Raw genomic sequence first — 9,958 nt, 5'->3', positions numbered from 1 at the left:
TTTACTAGAATACTGATTATTTCATTGATCAACACCTAGTAAATTTGCTCGCTTTTGTAATTTTCATCTTGTTTGAAGATACAGAATAGACCCTCAGACGTTTAGAACTCCTGTCACAATTTAACCATATACATTTAGTAAAATCGGAATCTTTGATGTTCGTGCTACTCAGTCATGTGACTCTCCGCCATGTTTTGAATACTATAAAGGCGTGTAATTCAAAGATGTGTAATAAAAAAACTGGTTTAAATATTTCTAGCTTATATCATACATAATTGTAATTAATGAAATAGATGATATATATAGGAGCTACAGAAAAAAGTTAAATTATTAAATAAGGTTAGATAATAAATACATACATTATGAATTTTATCGTATTTTGTATGAATAAAACACATATTTAGAGTTATTAACACATTTAGTGTTATTTTAAACTTTCAATAATTAATTGACAATTGTGCGTACAAAGTATAAAAAAATATACAATTATTATTATGAAATATTAATAATGTAATTTACAAAAAAATTAAAACAAAATATATGTAGATGTTCGAGATCGGTAATTCGAAAGAAAAGCAAGAATTCTTTCAGTCGATCGACATTAATTGTCATTGAACGCATGCACAAATTGAGCTCGTGATTTCATCTCAAACATGATTTTAATCCTCGTTGAAATCATCAAATTCGTCGTTCTTTGTTCTTTTTAAAAATAATTCGTTACACGCAAACAAGTTGTCGTTACCGGCAACGGACAATCGAAAGTTCTAGAACGATTCAATTCGCGCACGCGAGCGCCGCGCTCCGACGAATACGTCACGCGCTGTCACCAATCCCACGCACGGATTTTCTGTCGCGCATGACTGTTACGTTGAACGTCGCTAGAAAAGAATCCAAAGCGCCAATCAATTTTGTACACCTAATGCCACGTAATAATTACGATTGTGGCAAATTTTTATTGGATTTTTCCCAAAAGGGAAAGCTCAGATCGAAAGCAATAAATGCCTCGATCTCGCCGTCCTCCTCCTTACTTCCAAAAAGTTCTTAGAGTTCTTAGAGTCATAGTCGCGCTTCGTAAAATCGCCGTGCTAACCGTTTAGTGAAATCGCTATAACCGAATCTTTCGAGAAGCTTCGAGGAAAATCGCCGAGATTTTCCATCACCGCGATTCCAAGCTCAATTTGGAAAAGGTGACCGCATTTAATATTCTGTTAATCTGATCTTTAATTAATTATATCTTTTGACTTTGTAACTGAATACATTAAAGAAATTCTTTTGTTAAATTAAATGAAACGGAGTTCTCTTCACTGTCGTGCATCATATCAACCTTGTGCCGTTTTCTCACTCGAATCTGTCCGCGCGGTGCGCTCTCGCACATTTTCTGGTCCTTCGAGCCGGATGTTCGCCGGCATCCGCAGTGTCGAGTGCATCGCGTCCAATGCGCGCATCATCAAGAAAATCAGAGAGAGAAAAATTCGCAAGTGAAAGCATGAGTGACGAAATAGCCGCCTTGCTGAGCGCCCAGAGTGACATCCATGGTCGTATGGCCAGGTCAATAACCAATTTGAAGAAATTGGGGACGGCCAACATCATCCTCCACAATGTCGAAACCCGCTTGGCGCTTCTCGACCAGATGTGGACGGAATTCGAACAGCAACACAAGCTTATTCGAGCACATTACAAGGAAGCCTTCGATCAAAGTGAGTACAACACGTCTCAATTTGCCGATTCCGCCGAAAACACGTACGTGCAGCAGCGCGGCCTGCTGAACGAGTATCGGACGAAACTCATTGCGAAAGAACCGAGCTCAGCTTCCAAAACAGAAGGTAATGTGTCTTCCGGAAAACCGTCGCTGCCTCGCCTCAAGATTAGTTCGTTCTCTGGCGCATTCGAAGACTGGCCTACATTCCGAGATCTCTTCCAATCCATTGTCGGAAACAATTCATCAATCTCAGCAATCGAGAAATTTCATTACCTGAAAACTTGTCTGGAGGGTCCTGCCAAGGAACTGATTCAACCATTAGCGATGACCGAAGACAACTATCCACGCGCATGGGAGCTGCTAAGCGAGCGGTACGAAAATAAGAGAGAGTTATCTCGCTCCAATTTCTCCAAGTTTACCGCCGTGGCTAAGATGAAGAGCGAAAGTGCGGAGGAGCTCAACCGCGTCTTCAACGCCTTGACCAGGGTAGTCAACGGCCAGGAGAACATTGATAGGCCTATCAACTCTCATGGCTTCGATCTACTAACTCATCTTGCCGTCGAGCTCTTCGATCCAAGAACTCGCCTGGAGTGGGAGTCACTCTCACGCGCCTCGAGCGACATGCCCACTCTCAAAGAGCTAATGAACTTCATAAACCAAAGAGCACTTACTCTTACAGCCGCCAAACCACAATCGCTCAAGGTCTCCGACAACCCGTCGCGATCTGCCAAATCGCATCACGTCAAAAAATACACCGAATCTTCACAATGCGTCCTATGCAAGGGAAAACACAACTTGATGGTATGTGAAGAATTCAAGAAAAAATCCGCGGTCGACCGCAAGGCCGTCGCCGAAACTCACAAGCTGTGCTTTAACTGTCTCGGCTCTCATGCTTTCGCGAAGTGCCATTCGACGAAGACGTGTGCTACGTGCAAGTCTCGTCACCACTCCATGTTACACGACGCGTACGCTTCACCGAAACCTCAAGAAGTCAGCTCACTGTCGGCGGTGCGACGCGACAACAACCACAAGGCCATTTTGCTCGCAACGGCGCGAGTTTCCATCGCTGATCGTCACGGCAATCAGCACACCACACGCGTGCTCATCGATCAAGGTTCGGAAATTTCTCTAATTTCCGAGGCTCTGGTCCAACGCCTACGCTTGCCACGCTCTCGATCCTCAATCGAGGTCATCGGCATCAGCGGCAAAAGCTCCGGGCCCAGCAGGGGAAAGGTGACACTCAAGGTGACCTCGTTAACAACAGGGACCGACTTCACCGTCGGAGCCTTTGTTCTGCCACGTCTGTCGCTTTATCAAGGCTCTCACGCAAGGATCAGAACGGAGTGGCCACATCTAAAGGGGCTCCAACTGGCTGATCCCGACTACACAGCAAACGACGCTATTGAGTTGCTTTTTGGAGCGGAAGTAAGCTCAATCATTCTCCAGGATGGTCTCCGCAAGGGAGGCCCCCAAGCGCCTATCGCTCAAAAGACGCTGCTCGGCTGGATCTTATCGGGAGGTTGCGACCAAGTAACCAACTCAGCACAACGCCACTCGCTTCAGTGCACCGTAGATCACGAGCTTGCCGACCTTGTGCACCGCTTCTGGGAGCAGGAACGAGAAGCGCCCGCTCCGGTCGCACTCACGCCAAGGGAGCAGCAATGCGAAGACATCTTCGCGCTGCAGCATCAACGCACTGCCGAAGGACGATACATCGTGCGACTACCTTTCGCATCTCCGCTGACTACGATGATTGATACGAGAAGATCTGCCGAACGGCTCTTAGACGCCATGGAGCGACGATGTGAGAGAGACGCACGATTCGGCGATCTCTACCGAGCCTTCCTGAAGGACTACGAGGACCAAGGACACATGGAATTGGCGCCAGAACCTCCGAATTCCAGCGAAGATCGGTGCTACCTTCCGCATCACGGTGTCCTTCGAGAATCCAGCACCACGACCAAGCTCAGAGTCGTCTTCAACGGATCGCAGCGCACAAGGTCTGGTGAGTCGCTCAATACGCATCTATTAGTTGGGGCTAACTTGCTGCCACCCCTCGCGAACGTACTTCTGCGGTGGCGGTGGCATCGGTACGCGCTAGTGGCTGACATCGAAAAGATGTATCGGCAGATTCTCGTTCATCCCGAAGATCAAAGGCATCAATGCATACTTTGGCGCCACAGCATCGACGAACCTATACGCGAGTTTACGTTGAAGACCGTTACTTACGGTCTCGCTTGCGCGCCATTTCTCGCCATTCGCACGTTGCGCCAACTCGCCGACGACGACGGACCGCGTTTCCCTCGAGGCGCGAGTGCGTTACGACACGACTGCTACGTTGACGATGTCGTGACCGGAGCGCACGATAAAGACGACGCTATCGCGCTCCAAGTCGAGCTCCGCAACCTCTGCATGGCGGGCGGGTTTTCTCTCCGAAAGTGGGCCGCCAACTGTCAGGAACTTCTTCGCGACATTCCGACTGAGTTCTGCCTCACCAGAGACTCGCGGTCGTGGGAACAAGAGAATCACTCAACGCTGGGATTGCGCTGGTATCCAACTAGAGACGAATTCGCCTTCTCCGTCCCTCCTCGCACCGTCGTCGCGTTCACCAAGAGAGGTCTGCTGTCGGAAACCGCTCGACTCTTCGACCCGCTCGGATGGCTGGCTCCAGTAACCATTCGAGCTAAAATGCTGATTCAGTCGGCCTGGCTGCAGCAGCTAGAGTGGGACACACCATTGCCGTCAACCATCGCTGGAAAGTGGAAGCGGCTCTGGGAAGAACTTCCACTGCTTGAGAAGATCAGAGTCGGCCGCTGGCTCGGCACCGGCGACACGAGCTCTCAACTCGAACTGCACGGCTTCGCGGACGCGTCCGAAAGAGGTTACGCCGCCGTGGTATACCTCCGTATCACCGCAAACAACCAAACGAAAACTCTGTTGTTGACCGCCAAAAGCAAGGTCGCGCCGATCAAGCTCGTTTCTCTCCCGCGACTCGAACTCTGCGCCGCCGCCTTGCTGACAAGCGTGCTCGTGCACACGCGCTCTGTGCTAAACCTGGCGACAACGCCAGTGATCCTGTGGTCCGACTCCAAAGTCACGCTCCACTGGATTCGAGGTCACGCCTCGCGCTGGAAAACGTACGTGGCCAACAGGGTGACACGAATTCAGCAGCAGCTTCCAGAGGCTCAATGGCGTCACGTCCCGGGCAAGGACAACCCTGCCGACTGCGCCTCCCGGGGTCTGACACCAAGTGAGCTCCTCAGCCATTCCTTATGGTGGACAGGCCCCGCCTGGTTGAGCGGGAATTCGTCGCTATGGCCAAGCGTCAACCTCGAGCCCATCAAGGACGTACCGGAGCGACGGGCCACCACACTCGCGGCGGTCATCAAAAGCAACCAAGAGCCGGAAGAACTCCTCAGGTTCTCGGCACTGCACCAATTACTGAAAGTGACTTCCTGGTGCTTGCGTTGGCGTCGCCGCAGTCTATCAGTCGGATCCGGAGATAATGAGCTCCAAGGGTCAGCGCTTCTCCCAGCCGAACTCGACGCCGCACTCCTACAATGGATTCGCATCGTGCAGTCACGTCACTATCAGGAGGAGATGACTGCGCTCGAAAACAAACGCAATCTTGCAAGATCCAGTCATCTTCAGACCCTCAGCCCGTACATGGACGAACACGGAGTCCTACGAGTCGGAGGACGCCTCAAGCACGCAGCGCTGTCTTTCGACGAGCGACATCCTGTCATCGTGCCTCCAAGGTCATGGCTCACTCGCCTGCTGGTGGAAGCCTACCATCGCCGTACTCTCCACGGAGGAGTTCAGCTGACCCTGGGGTTGCTTCGCCTCCGGTTCTGGATTCCGCAAGGCCGAGCGGTGGTCAAGCGATGGCTGCATCAGTGCGTGACATGCACACGGTGGAGGGCTGCCACTCCGCAACCAAAGATGGGAAACCTTCCTCCAGGAAGAGTGACGCCAGCGCGACCATTTCTTCACGTGGGCATCGACTACGCCGGGCCTATTTTCATCAGGACGAGCAAAGGGCGTGGGCACGGCGCTCACAAAGCGTTCATCGCCGTATTTATTTGTTTTAGCTCCAAGGCCGTTCATCTCGAGGCTGTTTCAGCGTACACCACCGACGCCTTCCTGGCTGCTCTCCGTCGATTCACATCTCGCCGAGGACTGTGCTCAGACATTTATTCGGATTGCGGCACCAATTTTTTGGGCGCCGATCGGCAACTTCGGGAAATGCTTCGAGCCTCCTCGGCAGAAGGACAAAAGATCGCACACGTAGCGACATCGGAGGGGATCCAGTGGCATTTCAATCCTCCTTCGGCACCTCATTTTGGTGGTCTCTGGGAGGCAGCCGTGAAATCGGCTAAGTATCACCTGCGCCGAACCATCGGCGAAACCAGGCTCACCTTCGAGGAAATGAGCACCCTGCTCGCACAAGTGGAAGCATGCCTGAACTCAAGGCCCATGTATGCACTTTCGGACGACTCCGACGACCTCACGGCTCTGACACCGGGTCACCTGCTCATTGGGGCACCACTGCTGGCCATTCCTGAGCCGTCCTTGTCGGACAAAAAGGAAAATTTTCTTTCCAGGTGGCAACTTATTCAGCGAATGCGAGACCACTTCTGGCAGAGATGGTCACGCGAGTACTTACACACTCTGGCTACCAGACCGAAATGGACCAAGGACGCTTTGCCACCACGCCTTGGATCGCTATGCATCATTCGCTCCGAGCTCTCACCACCAAATAAGTGGCCTCTGGCGCGAATCACGCAGCTACATCCTGGAGACGACGGCGTAGTGCGGGTGGTCACAGTCAAAACCGCCTCATCTGAATTAACTCGTCCTTTAATCAAATTAGTTTTATTGCCAGACGAGGCTAACGCGTTTATCTCGCACGCAAATGCATCAAATGTAAAGAAGAGCTTGAATTGATCGCGTGTATTTTCGTGAATCATTTTTTGTCAATGTTATCTGTCATACAACTCTCGTTTACGGTTCAAGTTCTTCCACGAATTCATTGTATTGTATCGCTTGTTATGTTTTCGCGTTTACAGTTTTTGTAATCTCTATACGTAACCTTATACACATATCGTCACGGAGATGACGAGGCGGGCGGGATGTTCGAGATCGGTAATTCGAAAGAAAAGCAAGAATTCTTTCAGTCGATCGACATTAATTGTCATTGAACGCATGCACAAATTGAGCTCGTGATTTCATCTCAAACATGATTTTAATCCTCGTTGAAATCATCAAATTCGTCGTTCTTTGTTCTTTTTAAAAACAATTCGTTACACGCAAACAAGTTGTCGTTACCGGCAACGGACAATCGAAAGTTCTAGAACGATTCAATTCGCGCACGCGAGCGCCGCGCTCCGACGAATACGTCACGCGCTGTCACCAATCCCACGCACGGATTTTCTGTCGCGCATGACTGTTACGTTGAACGTCGCTAGAAAAGAATCCAAAGCGCCAATCAATTTTGTACACCTAATGCCACGTAATAATTACGATTGTGGCAAATTTTTATTGGATTTTTCCCAAAAGGGAAAGCTCAGATCGAAAGCAATAAATGCCTCGATCTCGCCGTCCTCCTCCTTACTTCCAAAAAGTTCTTAGAGTTCTTAGAGTCATAGTCGCGCTTCGTAAAATCGCCGTGCTAACCGTTTAGTGAAATCGCTATAACCGAATCTTTCGAGAAGCTTCGAGGAAAATCGCCGAGATTTTCCATCACCGCGATTCCAAGCTCAATTTGGAAAAGGTGACCGCATTTAATATTCTGTTAATCTGATCTTTAATTAATTATATCTTTTGACTTTGTAACTGAATACATTAAAGAAATTCTTTTGTTAAATTAAATGAAACGGAGTTCTCTTCACTGTCGTGCATCATATCAACCTTGTGCCGTTTTCTCACTCGAATCTGTCCGCGCGGTGCGCTCTCGCACAGTAGGAATATTCTAATAAAAATTGAATATTATATCGCACGGAATGCAAGAGATCCGGGTTCGACTCCCGGCCGAGGCAATATTTTTTCGCAATAAGTTTATTACAGTTTTTTAAGATTAATTTGGGAATTTTGGGGGGATTATTACATTTCAGATTAATTGCGTTAATGTCGACAACCATATCGACACGTAATTATTATTTCTGAAATTAATTCATTCGTTTGAATAATATATATATTAGTTCAACATCTTAATTCTTAGACTGTAGTGGCGCTTCGGATTGTAATGTTATTGAATATTATATATTCTCCTTGACAAAATTACCCAGATCTGAAGTTGTTGGCTGCGGCCGAGAGACGCTATTAATACTATTTATGTTGTCCTATCTTTGTTTTATGTTTATTGAACGATAAAAAAAAACATTGAATAATATGAATAGCACTAATAGCTGATCCCCGAACTCATTCGTTAAATGTTTGATTATTTTCATCTGGTTCTTGATGGCACTGGTGAATCAATTATCATGTTTTTTCTGCTGCAAGGAAAGAGAAAAAATAAAATCAAATATACTAAGATTCATATTTACAGCCGAATCTAACATCAAAAATTGTTCTAAATTAATCTGTCATGGTATTTACATTATTCAGTAAGAAATTATAACATAGATGTAATGTAACTATAAATGCTCTTGTGTTGACGATGTCTCATTAACTACCATCTTAGAATAAATTTTTACATCAGACCACAGATTGTAAATAGTAGCTTTATAATTAATTTCATGTATTTCATTCATATTTTCATATTTATGCATTTATTTCAGTCTTATAATTTGAAATATCGTATCTTAGCACGCACATTTTAATTATTGTTTTATGGAATAACATTGATATATTTTATATAAAAAAATCACTTAGTGTTCATTAAGAATGATATTTAGTAATTTATTAATAAGACATTTTTGATAATCATTATCTATTTTTAATTATTGTCTATATCTATGCTAATTTAAACTTACATGAATTATTGCTTTCATCTAGGCCTGTTTATTTATGTAACGATTCGTTTGCTTTTATTTTTAATTCCTCCTGATAAGATTTCTGTCTAAATTCTATATTCTCTGTGATAAAAATATTTATTAGTATCTCTTAAGCTATAATAATTTTTCATATGCAGCATAAACGTCATCTGATTCATATTTTTAAGAACTTATTGAATATGCATCAGCTCACAAAAAACTTTTAAAACTAATGATAGAATTTTACTGTTGCAGCATATGCTGCATATGAAAAGTCAGTTTCAGTTGAGTAAAATATAAAGCAGAATATTATCTCTTGAAATAACGTAAATGTCATTGGGTTTGTCATAAAATTTGACGTGATTTGTATTGCATTTGATATAGCTGTAGGAAGAAGTCTAGTTTTCAAGTTATTAAGATACATGTTTTCATTAAAATGAGCAAATTTGATGATTTTTATAAAGTTCTTCAGTTATTCTATCAATCATACGATTACAAGATTTTAAGCCATAATTTAGACCTGCATATGCAAAAATATAATTGTATAATTTCAATATCATTATATTGGGTCATCTAAAAAGTATCCGCGGTTTTTTGTCACTAGATGTGTGTTGATGGTCATATATCTAGTGACAAAGTACCGCGGATACTTTTTAGATGACCCAATATAAATTTTGTACTATATATTGGGTCATCTAAAAAGTATCCGCGGTTTTTTGTCATTAGATGTGTGTTGATGGTCATATATTGGGTCATCTAAAAGTATCCGCGGTACTTTGTCACTAGATATATGATCATCAACACACATCTAGTGACAAAAAACCGCGGATACTTTTTAGGTGACCCAATATATTAATATGCATATTTATAAAGAAAATTTTTACTTACATTTTTGGATCTTTTGAAAAACAAAAAACTTTATTCCTGCATTTTGTCCAGATATGTTTTTACACATCACACAGGAAAATCCTTTACCCATTATTATAACTTCGAAATAGGGTATTAAAAAAGAAACGCACTAAGAATAATAATCTTCATTAACAATATTTTATTTATATAATATGTAACATCACAGAATTAATCATACAAAAATATAATCTCCAAACACACATTATTATTATCCTGATACCGCCATGTTTTCGATAGTATAGTTGACGCATGCGTCTTGAAACATTATACGAAAAATTTCGGGAACTGTTGTAATTGTACAATATATGGTTAAACTGTACCCCTGTACTGGCCGACGTCGCCGACGGCTGTATTGCCTCCGTATACTCTATGGGCG

The 9,958-nt window shown here is 44.8% G+C and overlaps 1 protein-coding gene and 1 long non-coding RNA gene across 3 annotated transcripts; one reads left to right on the top strand and one right to left on the bottom strand.

Annotated features, from left to right (window-relative positions):
- Positions 1-1,486: 1,486 nt before the first annotated feature.
- On the top strand, positions 1,487-6,646 carry LOC147909044 (uncharacterized). Its single transcript, XM_087408262.1, has 2 exons — positions 1,487-5,595; positions 5,791-6,646. Exons 1-2 carry the CDS (start codon positions 1,487-1,489, stop codon positions 6,644-6,646), a joined length of 4,965 nt encoding a protein of 1,654 aa, XP_087264388.1.
- Positions 6,647-7,665: 1,019 nt separating this feature from the next.
- LOC147909043 (uncharacterized) lies at positions 7,666-9,956 on the bottom strand. 2 transcript variants are annotated; one of them, XR_015545590.1, is made up of 4 exons: positions 9,784-9,956; positions 9,562-9,691; positions 8,674-8,775; positions 7,666-8,193 (listed from the first exon to the last, which is right to left on the bottom strand). It is a non-coding gene; the product is annotated as an uncharacterized LOC147909043 (long non-coding RNA). The 2 variants fall into 2 exon arrangements; XR_015545589.1 differs by having other exon boundaries at positions 8,674-9,691.
- Positions 9,957-9,958: the final 2 nt, after the last annotated feature.

This window comes from Acromyrmex echinatior, chromosome 7 (genome assembly GCF_024713525.1).
Source record: "Acromyrmex echinatior isolate Ae372 chromosome 7, ASM2471352v2, whole genome shotgun sequence".
NCBI classification, from domain to species: domain Eukaryota; kingdom Metazoa; phylum Arthropoda; class Insecta; order Hymenoptera; family Formicidae; genus Acromyrmex; species Acromyrmex echinatior.
Note: the sequence above shows the minus strand (reverse complement) of the source record. Positions and strands in the feature narration are given on the sequence as shown.

Coding starts and splice junctions, on each gene's coding strand:
- LOC147909044 (XM_087408262.1), top strand. CDS start 1,487: ATGAGTGACGAAATAGCCGCCTTGCTGAGCGCCCAGAGTGACATCCAT. Junction 5,596..5,790: donor GTCAAGCGATGGCTGCATCA/GTGCGTGACATG, acceptor TATTTGTTTTAG/CTCCAAGGCCGTTCATCTCG.